The sequence below is a fragment of the Lissotriton helveticus genome, chromosome 1_1 (assembly GCF_964261635.1).
Source record: "Lissotriton helveticus chromosome 1_1, aLisHel1.1, whole genome shotgun sequence".
Taxonomy (NCBI): Eukaryota; Metazoa; Chordata; class Amphibia; order Caudata; family Salamandridae; genus Lissotriton; species Lissotriton helveticus.
This window is the reverse complement of record NC_136057.1, coordinates 1,044,101,158-1,044,124,886: the sequence shown is the minus strand read 5'-3', so window position 1 is coordinate 1,044,124,886 and position 23,729 is coordinate 1,044,101,158. Positions and strand designations below refer to the sequence as shown.

The window sequence follows — 23,729 nt, the reverse complement described above, 5'->3', positions numbered from 1 at the left end:
TTCTCAATGTTATGTCATAAGGAGAAGAGCTTGGTTCCATTCTAATATTCTACCTGGGTGTCCAGAAACTTGGGCAGGGTAGCTGAGTGGCAGTTTTACACACCTTCTTCTGCCTCTTTCTGCAAATTTGCGATATGCAGCAAAGCACGGTTGGCATGCACCAGTGCCATCTGCCAAATTTCCTGTCAACCACGGTTCTCTCTCAACAGCGCGGACTGAAAAAACCTTGCCATGCGGTTCTTGGCTTTTTAATGTCACTCAGAACTCCTTAGTGAAAAATATTCCTGTTATTTTCTGTTACCAATCTGTAATTTTACGTATAGTATGAGCAGGAATACCAGAATGCAGATCTGGTTGTTTACTGCTATGATGTTGCAACAGTGGAAAGCACGAATTGTTGCTCACTAATTTCAGAACAGGATGACAAGTCTCTCAGACAAACTAACAGCTCACCATGGCTCTCTTCTCCAATGGAGAGCAGAGACCACAGCTTCAACTCAGGAGGTGGAGAGAAAGCACAAAGGTGAATAGGAGTGGGTGGCAGAAGACCAGGTTGTTTGATATATTCGGTCGCAGAAGCTGTTGGTCGAACGAAATATGCTGCGGGTGGGTGGCAGGTGGTGGTTGTAACATGCAAGTATTCGTAAAATAGTGACAATTCTATTACAGGACCGGAGGCTTCAGATTATGCTTCTCTTTCTTTACTGTAATTTCACAGCAGCCAATAAACACACAGTTTAATAAAAATAAACTACAGAGGCCATGATGCTTAGCCTTAGCCACGCCTCCATGAACACTATAAGAGTCCTGGTAACACTCCCAGCGTCCTCTTTCTTTGCTGCTCACACAGCAAGAGATAAGTGCTATGCTCCCTACACTCTCTTTTAATTTGATGATAATTGCCTGTTTTATATATTGCTTATGCAGAGTCTATGACTTGTTTCTATCAGCTTTTTCGCTGTGACATTTCTGCACTGTATGCCCTGTTCTGTCTATTCTAGGTGTATTTATCTGGGGCTCGCGGGTGCTTCCCGCGTTTCAAGAGCCACTTACGCGGCTTACAGTCGGCGTGTCTCACCGCGCTAACCGGAGCTCTGCTTCGATGCACTTGATGCCGATTCTGTCTGTCTCCTCAAAGCTGATTTACAAAAAAAGGGGTGACCCGGTGTCCCTCAGAACCTGGGTATATGATAGTTCAAAAAATATATTTGGTTCTGTTGGGTGAGACAGGTTATTTGAACAATGCTCATAGATGCATAAAAAAGCAAATCAACTCTCTGATACAAGGAATAGTGTTTCAATGAGAAATCAATTACTCAAAACACGAAAAAACCAAGTTTATATATTCCAAAGTATTGTATTGTACATATTAACACACGTTTGCTCCTTTATAAAACTGAATTACTTCATTCATGGATAAATTTATACAAACATAGCAAGACCAAGAAAAACAATTTTGTGACTTATTGTGAAATGAGTGCTTAGTGAACAGGGAAATATATACAGTGCAGGGAATGAATCTGTACAGATATATATACACAAGTACACTTGGAGTTTGGTCAGATGGTGGTTTGATCTCAACCAAGGATTCCTTCGATTACTGTGGGAATCCCGGTGATTCTGAACCTTTAGATTCGTCGACGTTTCGACCCTGGTGTGCCCCAATGGGTAGTCACGACGGGTCTTTCTCAAGACAGAAGGGGAAAGGGATGGTCTGTAGGGAAAGAAGACCAGGTATCAGAGAGTTGTGGGGGTGTTTCGCCCTGTGTCAAAACACCGCAGAGTAGCGAAAATACAGTACTTACTTAAAGATCAAGGCAGGGGTATCCTTCAGTTGATCTAGTGTGGCTCGGTGGCCTCTCGCATCTATGAGAATGGAATATACATCTAAGATGGAGGCTGAAATTGCCACAATTGTTCAAGACTATTTAGCATAGAGGCATGCAAATGGTGATTATATTAGTCATGCGCCGGAGTGCTCGAATTGAATTGAGGTGTATTAGTTTAATAAACAATAAATGGTGTCTAGCCGATGGGGGCGAGTGGATAGTAATCATGCCTGTGACCGGTCATATTTACATTCAATCATAGGCTTGTAAAAACATAGGCCTGAACCATGTAATTAATTTATCATGGTGGGAGCGGTGTCAAACACTAGTTATTCATAATGGAGCCGTGACATGACCTGTGCTCGGCGAGGCAGCCGTGTGTGCAATGGCACCCTGAGCTCAGCGCGGCTCAGCGGATATGCGGAGAGCCTAGGCGGTGTGCTCGGCGAGGCGGCCGTGTACGTAATGCACCCCAGCGGGTGTGCGGAGAGCCTGGGCGGATGTGCGGAGAGCCTAACGGAGCGTCAGGTTCCTCACCGCTTACCTGTCGCGTGTATGTCGGGGAAGATTAGTGATTTCTGTTCCCGGAAGCGGCATCAGTCTCAGGGCTCGAAAATTCCACTCGACCGCTCGCATAGTCGAGCTAAATTTAACAAGGTCGAGCTGTTTTTAGGTCCTACTCGCCCTTTCTGGCGAGTAGGAAAACAAACCAACTTTTGTCCTCTGTCGGTGAAAACGGAGAAAATGTGACAAGATAACAAGATTTAAAGGCATTTTTATTGCTCACAAAGTTAATGAGCAATAAAGATGCCTTTAAATCGTGTTATCTTGTCACATTTGCTCCGCTTTCAGAGACGGAGGTCAAGTAGGTTGCAGTTAGGTCGAGGAAATTTTTTAAGGTACTAGTCTTGCAGGACTAGTACAATTTTTTGGATTTTTCGAGCCCTGAGTCTGGAGTACGGCCTGGCTGGGATTTGGAGAGGACGTATGCGTGAAGCACGTCCGTTGCTAGGGGCAGCATGACGCATTGCGTATGTTGTCTAAGGGGCACGTACGTTGCTAGGGAACCACGTGACCTGGGGCGCTGAGTGGCTTTCAAACAGAGTTAGATAAAGGTGGAACTTCGGATAGTAAGAACTTTAAAGATTAATTTATAATGAATCCTGAATGCTGAAAGCAAATATTCTGAACAATAAATCATAAACATCAAGCTAAAAAATGTTAAAATCATTATGTCAACAATATATGTACAGCACGTCATAAGTATTATAACGTCCACAATACGTATACGGTGCATCCTGCTAACACAATGGGAATCTATTCAGATATTATGGACATATTTTACCTAATAACATTTAAATGTGTCAGACAATGTACAGCGCATCATGGTATCACTGTAACATTTAAATATGTCAAACAGTATAAGTACAGCGCATCATGGTATCTCAGTATCCTTAGTTCGTGTACATTGCATCCTAAAAGACACAGTGAGAAGTGGTTCAATATTTATAAATTAACTGTATCAACCTTTACATTTGTCAAACCAAGCATTTATTAATGGTTAAATACACTTTAAAGGCGCAGTTTAAATACATCAGTCTCATCAAAAGATCAAAGGAATTATTGTAAATAATTATGTGTACAAGAAAGATCCTTTCTTCCTAGAGTCAATGGAAAAGTATGACTATGCGTGCAAGTTGTCAATTGCATGCGGTGTCACGTATATATGACTTCTAAGAGATCATGTTAGTATATCAGTCTGTTCTGTAACAGGGACCCCTATTCATTAGAGCAACCCCATCTGTTTTGCTATCTCCTCATGTTCGTTCAAGCCTTCAGCTACCGAGTTCAAAATGTGGATCCACTTACATTCTTTTCTGTTCAGAGCAAGTGTTATGGAACCACCTCTTGGGTTTGTGTTGATTTTTTCAATCACTCGCCAGCGAATGTCTTCAGGGTTGTGATTGTGACTGATGAAGTGGTCCACTAGTGGCGCTCCTTGAATCTTGCACCTGATCTTGCTCATATGCTGTAAGATTCTCATCTTGACTTTTTGTGTTGTTTGTCCTACGTATACTGCATTGCAAGGACAACAGATGATGTAAATGACATTGGTTGTATTGCAGTTAGTCAAAGAGGGTAAACAATATGTTCTGTTTTCATGGGAAAAGGAGATGCCTTCCATGCTCAGAGGGCAAACCTTACATGTTCCACACTTGAAGTGACCAAAAATTGGTGGCAGACCCAATTGATCCCTTAAACTGGGGGGCTTTGGTGGTTCCAAGAAAGCTTTGACAATACTGTCTTTTATGTTGCGACCCCTCTTGAATGCAAACAATGGTTGTTCATCTATTTTTAATTCTGGGGCTACCAGGTTCCAGTATTTCAATACTGTTTTTTTCACCATGTTACTTTTTGAGTGAAAGGTGGTCACGCAAACTAGATTGTCAGTGATGGGTTTCTTTTCTTTCGGGTTCAGTAGATGTTCCCTCGGGCAGTACCAAGCCCTCTTCTTGGCGCGTTTCAGCAAGCCAAGTGGATAGCCACGTTCCCTCAGCCGTTTGGTGAGTACTTCACATTCCCTGAAGAAATCAGGACGTCTGGAGCAGTTCCTCCTCATCCGCAAATACTGTCCATATGGTAGGTTGTCACGGAGGCTGCGGGGATGGTGAGAGTCATATTTTAACAGGGTGTTCCTCTCTGTCATTTTCCTATGAAGGTCACAAAATATCATTCCATCCTCTGATTGAAATGAGAGATCTAGGAAATCTATCTTGTCTCGGTCATATGTTGCTGTGAATTGGATGTCTTTGTTCCTTCCATTTAACCACTCGAAGAATTCCTGTAAATCATTTTCCGTGCCTGACCAGATCATAATGACGTCGTCAATATATCGTTTCCAGATAGATATCGAATCTATATATGGATTTTCATGGGAATATAGATGTGTCTCTTCATAGTAATCCATGAATATATTCGCCAGACTAGGTGCATACGTCGCGCCCATGGCTACTCCCTTACATTGGTAATAAAATTGTTGTTTGAACAGGAAGTAGTTTTTCTTCATTGCGATCTCAAGTAGGTCAATCAGGAAACTGGTGGGGATCCACTGAGGTGCAGGCCGGTTGTCCAATGCCACTCTAATGATTTCAATTGCCTCGTTCTGGGGTATCGAGGTATAGAATGATGAGACATCCAATGTTGCCATGAACTGTATGGTGTTATCGTAGGGTTGATTCTCCAGCAGTTTGATGATATGCATGGAATCCCGCACATAAGACTTTGTCTGTGGGACCAACGGCTGTAGAAAGTGGTCTATAAATTGGTTGATGGGTTCCAATATTGATCCGCAACCGGAGACGATGGGTCTCCCCGGGGGATTTATCAAGCTCTTATGAACCTTGGGTAAAGTATATTAAGTTGGAATTCTAGGTTCCTTTTTGGTCAGGAAATCTTTCTCACCGGTGCTGAGGAATCCTTTGTTCACACCATCCTCTACAAGAATATTGATGAGTGATTTAATGCTGACAGTGGGATCTTTGGGGATGGGTTGGTAACTCTCCCGGATACTCAATTGCTGTTCAATTTCCGCAATGTAGTCCTGGGTATTTTGTAATACTACTGCGCCGCCCTTGTCTGCTGCTTTCACTACGATGGAACGATTCTCTCCCAAACCCTTTAGAGCTACTTTCTCTTCCTTGGTGACATTGTGTTTTATGTATTGTCTTTCGTCCAAAGATTCCATCACTTCCTGCATTACAACTTGCTCAAAAGCTAGGATGCGTTGACTCATACAAAAGGCTCCAGGTGTAAATGTAGAGGCAGGTTTAAATGGCGTGGCTGTTGTCTTTGGAGTATATTCATTCTTGCCAAAATGGTACTTCAGCCGTATTTTGCGAAATAATTTTTGTAGCTCCAACTTAGTAGTGAAGGAATCAGGTCTGCTAGTTGGGACAAAGGAGAGTCCCTTGCTTAAGACCTCTCTTTCAGCCGAGGAGACCACATGATCTGACAAATTTATAATGGGATCAGTTATGTCCATTGTATTTCTTTCCCTTGACGGTAGAGTTGGTGTCACTAAACAGACCCCCCAGGATATAGCGGCATGGACTAGCAAATTTAGCGGCACAAAAATGGAAATTTAGCGGCACAAATATGGAAATTTAGCGGCAATTTTGCGGCATTTTATTTGGCCATATTTCCTACAACAAACACAGATATCTTAGTTTTTTTTCGTTATTTAACAACATGAAGCTATGTAGGTATACTAATGTAAGCATTTCTCCCTAGAAACACTCTTGATTGTGGGTTTAAGTAATTCCCTTTTCCTACAGCTTGACAGTTACACGAAATGAATGTTCACAATGTAGTTGTAAAGCTCTGGTTTAGGGGTTACTTTTTGTTAAAACCTCCTGAACCTCCATCTCTCCCTTCATTCTCTGCTCAACCTGCCCTTCTTTCTGTCCTTGGCCTTTCCATCCTACCTTCTCTCTTCCTTCCTCCTTTCCTCTCCTCTCCTCTCCCATCCCCTACCCCTCTTCTCCTCTCCTCCTCTGCCGGTCACCCTCCCCAGCCCAGCCCGCCCCTCCTCTCCTTAGCTCCACTTGCTTCATGTACTCTCCTCCCCTTCTCTACCCTTCCCACTACCCTCCTCTCCTCCCCTCCCCTCCCCTCAATTCTCCTCTCTCTACTCTTCTCTCTCTTCTCTCCTTCTCCTGCCTCCCTCCCATCCTGTCCCCTCCCCTCCTCAGCTCTCCTCTCCTTCTCTTCCCTCCCTTTCTTCCCGTTTCCAGAAGGGGCCCTCGTCTCGCAGGCCTCAGTCAGTTTTCCAGGCCTTATCTTCAGAGGTGCGAGCCGGCAATTAGTCTGCGTGAGAGTTTTTATGAAGGACAACATAAATAGAATAACTTCAAGTGTGAAGTTATTGCAAGATAGAAAAGTTGAGGTGGTCACAGTGACGACGTGACACACACCAGCACATGGTCTAGCGTGACTGTGTGCGCGCCGGTGACATGGCTGTACTGCGCCTGGGGGGGCACAGTTAGTATTCGCCCTGATCGCCCATCAGGGCCTTTCTTTCCCATATTGACCCTCGGCTCCAGGGGAGAGGGCGGGGCCTCGCCCCAGTCACCGGGAGGGTCTCCAGCGGGGAGCCAGGCGCGGGAGGGGCACTTCAAAGCCCTTCATAGTGAGCTGCTAATGCCCCATTAAGCTGCCCCATTAAGCCCGGAAAGTTATTCTTTTGTGTCCTTCCCGCCCGCCCCAATAAACAATGTAAGTGGGCCCCCAGGATATAGCGGCTTTTGTAAAAATGCCGCGATTTCAACAAAAGTGCCAATTTCGCGGGCACTTTTGTAAAAATCGCGGCATTTTTACGAAAGTGCCGATTTCGCGGCAAATCGCGAAATCGCGATATCCTGGAGGGTCTGACTAAAGGGATACTGATGTTCATGGGTGCCTCTATCGTCGAGGAGGTGGAAGGTCTTGGTGATGTCAACTGTGCATTGATATTGGTGAATGCCTCTATGCTAAATAGTCTTGAACAATTGTGGCAATTTCAGCCTCCATCTTAGATGTATATTCCATTCTCATAGATGCGAGAGGCCACCGAGCCACACTAGATCAACTGAAGGATACCCCTGCCTTGATCTTTAAGTAAGTACTGTATTTTCGCTACTCTGCGGTGTTTTGACACAGGGCAAAACACCCCCACAACTCTCTGATACCTGGTCTTCTTTCCCTACAGACCATCCCTTTCCCCTTCTGTCTTGAGAAAGACCCGTCGTGACTACCCATTGGGGCACACCAGGGTCGAAACGTCGACGAATCTAAAGGTTCAGAATCACCGGGATTCCCACAGTAATCGAAGGAATCCTTGGTTGAGATCAAACCACCATCTGACCAAACTCCAAGTGTACTTGTATATATATCTGTACAGATTCATTCCCTGCACTGTATATATTTCCCTGTTCACTAAGCACTCATTTCACAATAAGTCACAAAATTGTTTTTCTTGGTCTTGCTATGTTTGTATAAATTTATCCATGAATGAAGTAATTCAGTTTTATAAAGGAGCAAACGTGTGTTAATATGTACAATACAATACTTTGGAATATATAAACTTGGTTTTTTCGTGTTTTAAGTAATTGATTTCTCATTGAAACACTATTCCTTGTATCAGAGAGTTGATTTGCTTTTTTATGCATCTATGAGCATTGTTCAAATAACCTGTCTCACCCAACAGAACCAAATATATTTTTTGAACTATCATATACCCAGGTTCTGAGGGACACTGGGTCACCCCTTTTTTTGTAAATCATTACTTTGCAGGTGCTCACCTGCGAGGGTTACTATATAGAAAAAGTTTTGTCTTTCTATATTAGCAACAAATTGAATGTGGAACGAGTATTAGTATGTCAGATAAAGATACTCTTTCATACAGTGAAGATTATATTGCCAAACTAATTCAGGAACAGTCATCATCAGGTTTCCTTTTGGGTGCTGAGCGCACCTCAACTGATGTTACACTCAATGAAAAATGACTCAAAATTGAACGATTGGAAAAGAAATTGATCAGGTCACGCCTTCATGGGCATGTGCTAGCGAAATACCTTTCTGCAAATATAATTCCGAAAGGGCTACAAGTGAGAAACGAACCAGCTATATTTATTGACGTGCCAAAATTCAGAGAAGGGTTCAGCTTCATGGCAAACAACTGCTCAAGGCACTGGATGGTGTTAGGTGTGGAGACAGCCATCGACTATGTCAAGAGATTGACACAAGAGATTGCTGACCTGAAAAAAGAAATCTTAGAGGACACCGCGTTAACCAATGCCAAAGAAGCCTTAGAACGAGCTGAAAAAACACTCACGGAATTTAACACAATAACCCTGAACAGGAAACTCGACAAACTTGCGAAAGATATCCGCAATTACGACAAAAAACTCACCTACCCGTACCTATCTGACGAATACTATCAGCAGGACGAACAAGGATTCTTTTCCAACAGAAACAGACAAGGACCAAGGTGCTTTCAGACCTTCTCCAACTCTTCTGCTGGTAGTAGCTCTGAGACTGAACAAGAGGGTCCCTCAACAAGCGGACAAGGCCCCCAAGTGCAACAACAAAAAATTTTAGACCAAGGTTACCGCCAATCCAACCGGGGCGGTGCCACCGATCGAGGTTGGGCTCCTAGAGGAAGATGGAACAGAGGTGGAGGAAACCCGAGGGGCAATACACGTGTAAGGTTCTACCAACCGGCCCAACATGGAGAAATTTCCACACGGAAACAAACGTACCGTTGGTAATGGAAGAAACAGAGTCCCCATCCGTTCCCAAAGATCAACATTTGGCAACAGAAATCACACAACCACTCAATGCAGAAATAATATCCTCAAGAATGGATTGTGTGATAGTAAGCGAAACCGAAAAGACCATGCACGTCCCTACAACAACAGTGTCACACACCAGTTTGACAGCAGTCATACTGGAGAGGGTAGGAAACAATGTGGCACAAGTGACATTATCAACACCAGAAAATACAGAAAGTGAAGGGGTGCAAAATATATCCGACCAGACATCTCTCATCCAAAGAGGATATGTGACACTCACCAATATCAATGCACAGTTGACATCACCAAGACCTTCCACCTCCTCGACGATAGAGGCACCCATGAACATCAGTATCCCTTTAGTGACACCAACTCTACCGTCAAGGGAAAGAAATACAATGGACATAACTGATCCCATTATAAATTTGTCAGATCATGTGGTCTCCTCGGCTGAAAGAGAGGTCTTAAGCAAGGGACTCTCCTTTGTCCCAACTAGCAGACCTGATTCCTTCACTACTAAGTTGGAGCTACAAAAATTATTTCGCAAAATACGGCTGAAGTACCATTTTGGCAAGAATGAATATACTCCAAAGACAACAGCCACGCCATTTAAACCTGCCTCTACATTTACACCTGGAGCCTTTTGTATGAGTCAACGCATCCTAGCTTTTGAGCAAGTTGTAATGCAGGAAGTGATGGAATCTTTGGACGAAAGACAATACATAAAACACAATGTCACCAAGGAAGAGAAAGTAGCTCTAAAGGGTTTGGGAGAGAATCGTTCCATCGTAGTGAAAGCAGCAGACAAGGGCGGCGCAGTAGTATTACAAAATACCCAGGACTACATTGCGGAAATTGAACAGCAATTGAGTATCCGGGAGAGTTACCAACCCATCCCCAAAGATCCCACTGTCAGCATTAAATCACTCATCAATATTCTTGTAGAGGATGGTGTGAACAAAGGATTCCTCAGCACCGGTGAGAAAGATTTCCTGACCAAAAAGGAACCTAGAATTCCAACTTTATATACTTTACCCAAGGTTCATAAGAGCTTGATAAATCCCCCGGGGAGACCCATCGTCTCCGGTTGCAGAACAATATTGGAACCCATCAACCAATTTATAGACCACTTTCTACAGCCGTTGGTCCCACAGACAAAGTCTTATGTGCGGGATTCCATGCATATCATCAAACTGCTGGAGAATCAACCCTACGATAACACCATACAGTTCATGGCAACATTGGATGTCTCATCACTCTATACCTCGATACCCCAGAACGAGGCAATTGAAATCATTAGAGTGGCATTGGACAACCGGCCTGCACCTCAGTGGATCCCCACCAGTTTCCTGATTGACCTACTTGAGATCGCAATGAAGAAAAACTACTTCCTGTTCAAACAACAATTTTATTACCAATGTAAGGGAGAAGCCATGGGCGCGACGTATGCACCTAGTCTGGCGAATATATTCATGGATTACTATGAAGAGACACATCTATATTCCCATGAAAATCCATATATAGATTCGATATCTATCTGGAAACGATATATTGACGACGTCATTATGATCTGGTCAGGCACGGAAAATGATTTACAGGAATTCTTCGAGTGGTTAAATGGAAGGAACAAAGACATCCAATTCACAGCAACATATGACCGAGACAAGATAGATTTCCTAGATCTCTCATTTCAATCAGAGGATGGAATGATATTTTGTGACCTTCATAGGAAAATGACAGAGAGGAACACCCTGTTAAAATAGGACTCTCACCATCCCCGCAGCCTCCGTGACAACCTACCATATGGACAGTATTTGCGGATGAGGAGGAACTGCTCCAGACGTCCTGATTTCTTCAGGGAATGTGAAGTACTCACCAAATGGCTGAGGGAACGTGGCTATCCACTTGGCTTGCTGAAACGCGCCAAGAAGAGGGCTTGGTACTGCCCGAGGGAACATCTACTGAATCCGAAAGAAAAGAAACCCATCACTGACAATCTAGTTTGCGTGACCACCTTTCACTCAAAAAGTAACATGGTGAAAAAAACAGTATTGAAATACTGGAACCTGGTAGCCCCAGAATTAAAAATGGATGAACAACCATTGTTTGCATTCAAGAGGGGTCGCAACATAAAAGACAGTATTGTCAAAGCTTTCTTGGAACCACCAAAGCCCCCCAGTTTAAGGGATCAATTGGGTCTGCCACCAATTTTTGGTCACTTCAAGTGTGGAACATGTAAGTTTGCCCTCTGAGCATGGAAGGCATCTCCTTTTCCCATGAAAACAGAACATATCGTTTACCCTCTTTGACTAACTGCAATACAACCAACGTCATTTACATCATCTGTTGTCCTTGCAATGCAGTATACGTAGGACAAACAACACAAAAAGTCAAGATGAGAATCTTACAGCATATGAGCAAGATCAGGTGCAAGATTCAAGGAGCGCCACTAGTGGACCACTTCATCAGTCACAATCACAACCCTGAAGACATTCGCTGGCGAGTGATTGAAAAAATCAACACAAACCCAAGATGTGGTTCCATAACACTTGCTCTGAACAGAAAAGAATGTAAGTGGATCCACATTTTGAACTCGGTAGCTGAAGGCTTGAACGAACATGAGGAGATAGCAAAACAGATGGGGTTGCTCTAATGAATAGGGGTCCCTGTTACAGAACAGACTGATATACTAACATGATCTCTTAGAAGTCATATATACGTGACACCGCATGCAATTGACAACTTGCACGCATAGTCATACTTTTTCCATTGACTCTAGGAAGAAAGGATCTTTGTTGTACACATAATTAGTTACAATAATTCCTTTGATCTTTTGATGAGACTGATGTATTTAAACTGCGCCTTTAAAGTGTATTTAACCATTAAGAAATGCTTGGTTTGACAAATGTAAAGGTTGATACAGTTAATTTATAAATATTGAACCACTTCTCACTGTGTCTTTTAGGATGCAATGTACACGAACTAAGGATACTGAGATACCATGATGCGCTGTACTTATACTGTTTGACATATTTAAATGTTACAGTGATACCATGATGCGCTGTACATTGTCTGACACATTTAAATGTTATTAGGTAAAATAGGTCCATAATATCTGAATAGATTCCCATTGTGTTAGCAGGATGCACCGTATACGTATTGTGGACGTTATAATACTTATGACGTGCTGTACATATATTGTTGACATAATGATTTTAACATTTTTTAGCTTGATGTTTATGATTTATTGTTCAGAATATTTGCTTTCAGCATTCAGGATTCATTATAAATTAATCTTTAAAGTTCTTACTATCCGAAGTTCCACCTTTATCTAACTCTGTTTGAGAGCCACTCAGCGCCCCAGGTCACGTGGTTCCCTAGTAACGTACGTGCCCCTTAGACAACATACGCAATGCGTCATGCTGCCCCTAGCAACGGACGTGCTTCACGCATACGTCCTCTCCAAATCCCAGCCCGGCCGTACTCCAGACTGATGCCGCTTCCGGGAACAGAAATCACTAATCTTCCCCGACATACACGCGACAGGTAAGCGGTGAGGAACCTGACGCTCCGTTAGGCTCTCCGCACATCCGCCCAGGCTCTCCGCACACCCGCTGGGGTGCATTACGTACACGGCCGCTTCGCCGAGCACGCCGCCCAGGCTCTCCGCATATCCGCTGAGCCGCGCTGAGCTCAGGGTGCCCTTGCACACACGACTGCCTCGCCGAGCACAGGTCATGTCACGGCTCCATTATGAATAACTAGTGTTTGACACCGCTCCCACCATGATAAATTAATTACATGGTTCAGGCCTATGTTTTTACAAGCCTATGATTGAATGTAAATATGACCGGTCACAGGCATGATTACTATCCACTCGCCCCCATCGGCTAGACACCATTTATTGTTTATTAAACTAATACACCTCAATTCAATTCGAGCACTCCGGCGCATGACTAATATAATCACCATTTGCATGCCTCTATGCTAAATAGTCTTGAACAATTGTGGCAATTTCAGCCTCCATCTTAGATGTATATTCCATTCTCATAGATGTGAGAGGCCACCAAGCCACACTAGATCAACTGAAGGATACCCCTGCCTTGATCTTTAAGTAAGTACTGTATTTTCGCTACTCTGCGGTGTTTTGACACAGGGCGAAACACCCCCACAACTCTCTGATACCTGGTCTTCTTTCCCTACAGACCATCCCTTTCCCCTTCTGTCTTGAGAAAGACCCGTCGTGACTACCCATTGGGGCACACCAGGGTCAAAACGTCGACGAATCTAAAGGTTCAGAATCACCGGGATTCCCACAGTAATCGAAGGAATCCTTGGTTGAGATCAAACCACCATCTGACCAAACTCCAAGTGTACTTGTATATATATCTGTACAGATTCATTCCCTGCACTGTATATATTTCCCTGTTCACTAAGCACTCATTTCACAATAAGTCACAAAATTGTTTTTCTTGGTCTTGCTATGTTTGTATAAATTTATCCATGAATGAAGTAATTCAGTTTTATAAAGGAGCAAACGTGTGTTAATATGTACAATACAATACTTTGGAATATATAAACTTGGTTTTTTCGTGTTTTGAGTAATTGATTTCTCATTGAAACACTATTCCTTGTATCAGAGAGTTGATTTGCTTTTTTATGCATCTATGAGCATTGTTCAAATAACCTGTCTCACCCAACAGAACCAAATATATTTTTGGAACTGTCTCCTCAAAGCGCCGCTAGACACGCCAGTACCGGACCGCATCGCGGTCAATTTGTCTTACCTGCGGCTATTCCCTCGCCGGCAGGCAGCGCAAGGGGCTCTCCCTAATCGCCCGTACGCGCAGTGGAGCCGCGAACCACACGGCAGGAGCGTGCAGCCTGACGCGCGCCCTTTGGGCTATATTTTGGTAGGATTTGGGCGCGCGTTGGGCTGCACACGCCGATTGCCTTTTTCCACCGTTTTTTCACAGCGTTTCAGTTGAGCTTGTGGTTTCTACGCCTTGACTGGCTGTAATAATTGTTTCTGCCCCTTTTTGGAGTGAGCACACGCTCCTTGTACAGTTTCCTTGGCTCCGACGTCCTTTTGGGCTGCAATAATCTGACTACAGCACCTGCTGAGGGGGTCTGGTACTGGTTCTTTCCATAATTCGATCTGTGTGCATTGGGGCTGACCCCCCCCTGACTCCCCTTGTGCCTACCTCCTATGAACTTTGTTCTTCCTGTATTCTTACCCCACTGTTGAGGTCATGGAGGAGTGGGTGTATTTTGATGAGGAGACGGGGGTAGAAACTTATGAAGAACAGCCTGCTGCTGCTGTGGAGGACAAAATAGTTGAGGCCCTGGACGCTTCCGTCCAGGCATCGGTCAGTAGGGCAGTGGAGAGCGCAGTTCCTGCGACTGTGCATCAAGCATTGGCAGCTGCACTCAAACCGATAACCAAGCAGCTGGAGAACTTTGCAAAGCGCCATGGCTCTACAAAGGACAAGTCCACTAAGAAAACGCCACCAGCTCCCAAGACTGCTTCTAATTCTGCTACTAGTGAGCAATGGCCACACTCTGGCACTTTAAGTTCCCTCCCGTCAGCACCTGCAACAGACCATGCCTATCCGGCAGGTGACAAGGCTACCAGTAAACAGCATTATGTAGATACAGACACCACTACCACCACTGGTACTGACACCACTGATACGGATGAGGAACAGCCATCGAAGAAGAAGGCTAAGAAAGACGTCGCTTCGGCGTCAGAACCTCCTCCTAATACCCTCTTTACCTTCAATCCATCCGACATTGTTCACCCTAGATCATCAGATTGGGTTCCAGCCCCGGCGGTAGCAGAGTACCTGCAGCAAAATATTAGAAAGGGGTTTGATAAAGAGGTTCGAAACCGCCTTAGATCGGAATGTCCTCGCCCCGACCTTGCCCATAAGGTGGCGGAAACTCCGGAGATAGATCCTAGCCTTCTAACCTTCCTCAAGAAGTTCGCTAAGGACCCTAAAAAAGGTTTAGACCGAGCCTGGCGAGGGTGCCAAGACAAGATGCTGGATGTAGTTGGCACTCTGGCCAAAATCCTGGAAATGGCCTTGCAGGCGAAGGAATCCAATGTGCCAGTTGACCCAGATATCTTGGCCGGCTGGACTCAGCGTGCCATTTGTCTTTTAGGTAATGCTAATTGCGCGGTGTCCACGGAGAGGCGCAAGTCCCTCTTGATGCGAATGGACTCTAATTTAACAGAACTTGCGACTGCGGAACCTGGACCCCTTGCTGAGGGCAATCTTTTTGGCGACCGTTTCGTGAAGGATGTTTCCAAGTACGTGGGCACCTTCACTTCTCTGGATAAAGCTCAGTCAGGCATCAAACGTGTACTTCAGCAACACCTTTTTAACAGGGCCGGACGAGGTCGGGGACGCTCGCCAGGCCGTTTCGCCAATCAAGGTCCCCCAGAGGTGACTTCGGACGAGGAGACTGGGACTCGACCAGAGGTGGCACGTTCTATCCCACTCGAAGTCCATACTCCAAAGGCAGATACCAAGGAGGAGGCAACAGGGCAGGTTTCCAGGCCCAACATTCCTCAGGTGAGCGCAATAGATTGTTTCCATTTGCCATTGGGGGGCCGCACCAGTCACTTCCTTCATACTTGGAGTCTCCTGACTCAGGACGCTTGGGTACTTCAAACAATTCAGGGGTTTCACCTGGAGTTTTACGAGACACCGAGGCAGGTTCAGCACCCGAGGGTTCTCCATTTTTCCCAACCAGAGAGGATTTGTATAGACAAAGAGATAGAAGAATTGCTTTGCAAACAAGCCATAGCCGAGTGCGAGTACAGCCAGCACGGTTTTTGCAGCAATATCTTCCTTGTGCAGAAGAGAGGTGGGGGTCACAGGCTAGTGTTGAATTTAAGAGACTTCAATTATTTTCTGGTCTACAACCATTTCAAGATGGAGGGGATCCATCTGTTAACAGACCTCTTACAACCGAACGATTGGATGGTGCGCTTGGATCTCAAAGACGCCTACCTTTCGATTCCCATCTATCCTCCTCACCGCCGTTTCCTACAGTTTCAATGGAACGGACGGTGGTTCGAGTACTCGGCCCTTCCTTTCGGGCTTTCCTCGGCTCCCTGGTGCTTCACCAACGTAATGAAGCCGGTGGTGGCAGACCTGCGGGAGCAGGGTGTACGCATGATAATATATCTCGACGACATCCTGATCATGGCTCACAGCCCAGACCTAGTATTGCGACATCGTCAAATGACAATGTCCCTGCTCCAATCACTGGGGTTTGTGATCAATCAAGCCAAATCGGCCTTGAGCCCAGCCCAGTCAATAGACTTCCTAGGGTTTGTGATCGACTCTCTGTCGGCACAGCTCAGTCTTCCACGATCCAAATTGAAGGACCTGAAGAAGGAGATTGTATCCCTTCTCAGCAAACAGATGATCTCACTCAGGACGATTGCCAGAGTAGTGGGTTTACTGGCATCGTCCGTTCAGGCGATATTTCCGGGCCCTCTACATTACAGGGCATTGCAGAGACTCAAAATTCAGCATCTCCAGAGAGGTCTGGCTTATTCTGACCTTGTCCCTCTGTCCCAGGAGGTGAGAGACGAGATGCGTTGGTGGTTGAGCCACGTGGAAGCGTGGAACGGCAGGGCCATTTTCGGATCCCTGCCCGAGATAGTTATCGAGTCCGACGCCAGCCGTTGGGGCTGGGGGGCACGCTGTGGAGATGTTTCCACAGGCGGAAGATGGTCTCCGCAAGAGCTAGAACTCCACATAAATTGCCTGGAGCTCCTCGCGGGCTCCTTCGCCATCAAGACTCTGTCACCGCAACGGACCTCTTGTTGCATCCTCCTTCAGATGGACAATGTCTCGGCGGTACGCTACATAAACAAGCTAGGGGGGACGAGATCCGCCATGTTGGTGGAGATAGCCAAAGATTTTTGGCATTATTGTCTCAATCATCAGATCACGATTATTGCAGAGTATATTCCGGGTCAGTCCAATGTGATAGCGGACTAGAACTCGAGACATCTTCGGGTTTACAGCGATTGGCAGCTGCTTCCCAGAGTGCTCAACTGTCTCCAGGGCCTATGGGGTCCATGTCAGATCGACTTATTTGCATCCAGACTGAACCGTCAACTTCCCAGGTTCTTCAGCTGGAGACCGGATCCGGCAGCGGAAGCTACGGATGCGATTCTACAGGACTGGTCAGGGAGGGTGACATATGCGTTCCCTCCCTTTCTTCTGATCCCACGAGTGGCCTCTCACATTATCAAGCAGAAAGCGGAGGTGGTCCTAGTGACGCCTCTGTGGAGGTCGCAGCCCTGGTTCCCGATGTTATTGGGGATGTGCTGCGACCTTCCCAGGATGCTCCCGTGGTCTGAGGATCTCCTCCTAGGACCTCTGCGGGAACAGCATCCGTTGATCCTGGCCCAACGGATATCGCTGATGGCATGGAGGCTTTCAGGCAGCAATGGACCTTGCCTGGAGTTTCAGGAACGGCTTGTGACTTTATCAAACAGGCCTGGGCCCCTTCCACGAGAAAAAGGTATTCTTCAGCCTGGAAGGGTTGGTTATGTTGGTGCGTGGAAAGGGATCTGGATCCCGTGGGGGCAGGGCTTACACACATCATAAATTTCTTGTCGGATAAAGCGGCTGGCGGGTTGGCCTATAGATCCGTGAACAACTTCCGGTCGGCCATTTCCGCGGGGCACACCCACATTGACGGGAAACCGGTGGGTATGCACCCTTTGGTATGCAAGCTCCTCAAAGGCATACGCGTCGCGAATCCTCCCAAGCCCAAATATTCTGGGCTTTGGGATGTTTCTTTGGTCATTAAACTTCTGGATAGTTGGCCCGCTAATGATTCGCTCTCAAGAAAGCAGTTATCGGCAAAACTAGCCATGCTATTATGTTTGTCAGCTTGCAGAAGATCGTCAGATGTACGCGCCTTGGACGTTACAGGTAGAGTATTCACTCCGGAGGGAGTTTCTTTTACCATTTCAGGTCGTACAAAGACCCTTTCTAGACAGGTTGATTATAATGCTTTTCCTACTAATCACAAATTGTGTTTAGTCCAATGCTTGAAGGCTTACGAGGAATGTACTCGAAGACCAGATGGTGTCACGTAACTTTTGATTGCTGTTCAGAAGCCATTTAAGCCTGTGTCCTCCGCTACTATTGCAAGATGGCTGAAGTTTATCATGAAGGAAGCTGGTGTTGATGTTCAACTGTTTGGGGCTCACTCTGTACGTGGTGCCATGGCTTCAAAGTCATATTTATTGGGAGCTAACATTCAGAATATCATGCATTGTGCTGATTGGTCGTTTGAATCGACATTCAAACAGTTTTATTATAAGCCGGTGGGAGACATTAAATCTGTTGTTTTTGATACAGCCTTAAACTAGCATAATCTCAAGCCTCCCGTCCTGTAATAGAATCAAAAATTAGCTAGCATTCGCGCCAAGAATTTTCAATTCTATTAAGGACACGGAGGCGAGGATTATCCCACCCGGCTATGTTCAATTGTATGATCATGCTTACCCACCCGTGTTGATATGCTTAAGGCTGTTTTGTACAGAAATTACGGGTTGTTATATTTCCTTTTTCTAGGCAAAGACAAGAAATCCGAATTAAGGGTCTTCCGTTGAAGAATGAAGTTGGAACGGTGTTCCCAGTTATTCCCTGTTGGAGAATATTATAAGACTTTTGGTTGTTGGACTTATTCTGCAAGTTCGTGCAAAGAAAGAGGATGCTGGGAGTGTTACCAGGACTCTTATAGTGTTCATGGAGGCGTGGCTAAGGCTAAGCATCATGGCCTCTGTAGTTTATTTTTATTAAACTGTGTGTTTATTGGCTGCTGTGAAGTTACAGTAAAGAAAGAGAAGCATAATCCTCACCTCCGTGTCCTTAATAGAATTGAAAATTCTTGGCGCGAATGCTAGCTAATTTTTGATTCCACTACATCGCAGCAGTACATTTTGGAATCACGGTTGCTTGCAACATATTCTTGCTAGTTTACGTTAGAAAAAAAGAGAAGCTAGCAAGTATGTATAAGTGATGGTGGACAGACACAATGCAGTACTTCAGACAGACAATGCAGCTTCATTTGATATATCTATTGATGCGTGGGCCAGTTCAAATGTCTACGCCATTCTCAAGGGATCTAATTCAACACCGACTGCCCAAAAGCACCCGGGTCCATTTACATGTTAATGAAAAGTACAGTAAACAAGGTGGCAGCAGCCCCGAAGAGAGTCACACAGCAGCTAGACTTGATTGTTCTGGCCGCCACTCCTTCCTTTCTAAAAATATCTTTAAAGATTTTTACATATTAATCTGCAGATTTAAACTATGACCACTTGCGTTTCTGCTAACGCTAACACCACAGCTACTATCACTGCTCAATTAATTTAAGATGAAACCCTCCAAGTGATCCCCAATGCTACCCTCACCCCCCTAAGAACAACACCACAACATTTATCTCGCCAATAGCCACCCAAGTGAATACCACTGGCCTATATTAACCTTTGCATTGCCACAGTTAAAACCTTCAGCCTACATACAAGTGCACTGACTCCATTAAAAGTGCATTCCTTCCACGATCCCTCGACCGCCGCTACAATCACATTTTATTTTTATGACCCTTCTTCCATTACCTTCATGTGATGTACTGCTTTTTGTATGGCGTTTTATTACTTCGCCCAACGCTGATCCCTATGACCTAAAGATGTTCATGATGGAGACATGATCACAGGAAGACAATTGTCATAGTGGAAACAGGATCTGGCTTTCCAGTGTAGTGCATGATTCCAAAGACATCACTGCCAGCCAACCAATGTGGTCTCATGCGCGGTACACAGATACCCGGTGTGCCTTTACTTCTGTCCTAAATACTCGTCTCATTTCTACCTCGCTCTCTTACAAGGGGCGAACCTCACCGTGTCTGGGGTCCGCCTGATTTGTGCAGGGGGGCTCCCGAATATCGCAGGGGCGCTCCCGATTCTGGCAGGCGCGTGCCCGCCTCTGTCCCACGGCGTCTCGGCAGCTACGCAACAAGCATCGGCGAGCTGGCTTACTGCGCCTGCGAGCGGGAGGGAGCGCGTCTCCCACACTGCGTCTGCGTCATACGTTGGCTCACACAATGCGCGTGCGGACAAGAATTGCAACCGCCATGTCTCGTCCAGGAACTTCTTGGAGGCGACATCAGCTATGCGCATGATTTCTGGCGGATCCCCTCTCTCGCGCGCAGGCGCCTGTTCCGGGGTCGGCAGTTCTGGGCGCCCCCTCGCCGCCTCCGGAGTGGTTCCTCGGGCTCGGACGCCCCCGCCCGCTCCACAAGGCACCGCCCCCATGATGCATCCTGGAGGGAGGGGCAGAGGGGGAGACCGTGGGTCGCGCCCCCTGCAAAGCTCAGCAGAATGATTCATGACGTCACAGCAGAGCAAAACTTACCCTTTCTTCCAGATGAGGCAGTGTGATCTCGTGAGGGGCACTTTGAGCGCTTCAGGCAGACACTTAATCTAATTCTGCTCATATGCGCGCGTAGTAATGTAATTTAGATTGTCTGATAATAGGTGGCTGCGCACAGAAAACCTACATTTCAGCCGTAAATCCAGCCGCCTGCTCTGTAATATGGAGAACGTTTTTTCCGGCAGCAGTCAGGGGTAAGATTTAGACATATTCTGTCAATACCAGTATAGTTCGCATTCCATATCTGTTTCTGCAACAGCACCACGTGGGTGCGTGTATGAGCGTCCTCTTTCTATGTCACATGGAGGTAGCTGTATAATATATGTATCACAGAAAGCACTGTGTTTTCATCCTGGTTGTGGCTCGGGCATGAATGAGTTGAGACCGAATTAGCCCCGCGACAGGTGAGAAAGGAATTTTGCAATAGTTACGCCAAAGGGAAGGAAATGGGGGATACATGCTTGCATATTACAGCGGTTGTGGTCAGCATAAAATATAACAATACAAATATAATGTAAACGATACCCAAATGGAATAGAGTCGCCAGTGGCAGGTCTTTCTTTGTAGTATTGAATGCATTAAAATTACATCGCCCTTGCTTTGATCCCCAAAATAGCATTCCCATTTGGGTGCACCAGTGTCCGTTATTTTCCCTTTGGAATGGACTATCAGTCAAATATACTTATATTTGATTCATTAAAAATCATAAAAGGATGGAGAACCATCGTGAAACACAATACTTTAAGTGTACATTTTAAGAGCATATTATTTAAAAGACCTTAAGGTCATAACCGCGAACGGTGGGCAACTAGTTGAGTAAAAATATTGACAGGTGTATCAGTACATTAAAGAATGTGTGAGTACAAGTTGTTAATAGGCTACTTGAGTTGAGTCACTTTTTTCCAGTTCTTTTGCCGCGATTTTCCAAAATGTTATGGCTCGACAAGATAGGGGAATCAACAGCCCTCCAAGACACCCGATGACAGCTGGTCTGCATGGTCTTATTTGCTCCTTCCTTAGAGCCTCTCGGAGGACGGATTTTCTAGTTTCTAATAAAAAAGGACAAGTAATAGATGTATTAGTGACTAGTCCCCTTGCCCGCAAAGGCGGCATTCCTTGGATGGCCATGTGTCTTTCGATTTCGGGAATGGAGGGAAATTACCCCATTCATAGCAGCGTCAGATAATGCTGTTGTCTGATGGGACAAGTGTTCAGATACAGTTGCGGCTTCAGCTAGGTATGTAGCACAGCTCAAGCTTGACATTTTTTGGCAACTATGGTTTTGTCTGTTAATATTGAGATCCACTTGGTGGCATTATTCACACCGCTTTTAAATCCGGAGTACGTTGTATGGGCGATCCAGGCATCCTCTAGCTGTAATGCAGGATTCCTTCAAAACTGTTGTGGTTGAATTGACCAGCCTTGCTTGATTTTAAATCTCTATCCAGCAGTGGTGGGCTAGGGTGTTATCTTCTGCTTCCCTCATCCTCCGTAATACTTTACTAGTGAGCCTTGTCTGGCCTTGATCTGATTTTTTTTTTAATCCATATTCTAGGCGGTTTGTGCCTGTAAGGTATGTAACGGTATTAAAAACAATCTTTTAAAAACTGTGGATTGTGCTGTGGTTAAAACTGTACCTGCAAACACAACAATGATGGACAGAATGTGGATCAATGTCACACATTCACCCCAGTCCAAAGATCTGGGCCCAAATCCATCGTTTTTCCACTCCACACCACCCTGGGTTAGACAATGGCGATATGCAAATCAGCGCTGGCCCTGTGCCCCATGGGAACAGTCCAGTCCGAACTACAAAAGCCATGTCCTTCCCAGAACGGAAACAAGCATCCGAGGACCGGCCCGGTTTCGAGGTGACACCTCTCATCAGCCCGGCTAGCTTGATTCCAGTGGTGTGGAGTGCCTGGGACTCACGTCTGAGCATCCCCAGTACACTTAGAGCGGTACCTGCAAACACAACAATGATGGACAGAATGTGGATCAATGTCACACATTCACCCCAGTCCAAAGATCTGGGCCCAAATCCATCGTTTTTCCACTCCACACCACCCTGGGTTAGACAATGGCGATATGCAAATCAGCGCTAACCCTGTGCCCCATGGGAACAGTCCAGTCCGAACTACAAAAGCCATGTCCTTCCTAGAACGGAAACAAGCATCCGAGGACCGGCCCGGTTTCGAGGTGACACCTCTCATCAGCCCGGCTAGCTTGATTCCAGTGGTGTGGAGTGCCTGGGACTCACGTCTGAGCATCCCCAGTACACTTAGAGCGGTACCTGCAAACACAACAATGATGGACAGAATGTGGATCAATGTCACACATTCACCCCAGTCCAAAGATCTGGGCCCAAATCCATCGTTTTTCCACTCCACACCACCCTGGGTTAGACAATGGCGATATGCAAATCAGCGCTGACCCTGTGCCCCATGGGAACAGTCCAGTCCGAACTACAAAAGCCATGTCCTTCCCAGAACGGAAACAAGCATCCGAGGACCGGCCCGGTTTCGAGGAGTGGAAAAACGATGGATTTGGGCCCAGATCTTTGGACTGGGGTGAATGTGTGACATTGATCCACATTCTGTCCATCACTGTTGTGTTTGCAATTACCGCTCTAAGTGTACTGGGGATGCTCAGACGTGAGTCCCAGGCACTCCACACCACTGGAATCAAGCTAGCCGGGCTGATGAGAGGTGTTACCTCGAAACCGGGCCGGTCCTCGGATCCTTGTTTCCGTTCTGGGAAGGACATGGCTTTTGTAGTTCGGACTGGACTGTTCACATGGGGCACAGGGTCAGCGCTGATTTGCATATCGCCATTGTCTAACCCAGGGTGGTGTGGAGTGGAAAAACGATGGATTTGGGCCCAGATCTTTGGACTGGGGTGAATGTGTGACATTGATCCACATTCTGTCCATCACTGTTGTGTTTGCAATTACCGCTCTAAGTGTACTGGGGATGCTCAGACGTGAGTCCCAGGCACTCCACACCACTGGAATCAAGCTAGCCGGGCTGATGAGAGGTGTTACCTCGAAACCGGGCCGGTCCTCGGATGCTTGTTTCCGTTCTGGGAAGGACATG

At 45.8% G+C, this 23,729-nt stretch overlaps 2 protein-coding genes across 3 annotated transcripts in view; one reads left to right on the top strand and one right to left on the bottom strand.

The window, feature by feature from the left end:
- RABL2B (RAB, member of RAS oncogene family like 2B) overlaps positions 1–20,591 on the bottom strand; it is a 227,364-nt gene extending 206,773 nt beyond the window's left edge. Inside the window, exon 1 of the mRNA XM_078677914.1 lies at positions 20,103–20,591. Within this exon, the coding sequence (XP_078534040.1) occupies positions 20,103–20,591 (489 nt within the window). The remainder of the gene's footprint in view (positions 1–20,102) is intronic.
- A 97-nt stretch (positions 20,592–20,688) lies between these two features.
- The window catches only part of NME6 (NME/NM23 nucleoside diphosphate kinase 6), a 167,836-nt gene continuing 164,795 nt past the window's right edge, over positions 20,689–23,729 (top strand). The window contains exon 1 of one of the 2 annotated variants that reach the window (XM_078677918.1): positions 20,689–20,828. The gene's annotated coding sequence lies outside the window, so the exon portion shown is untranslated. Of the gene's footprint in view, positions 20,829–20,934; positions 21,039–23,729 lie in introns of those variants that run through there. The other variant, XM_078677920.1, reaches the window with a different exon arrangement.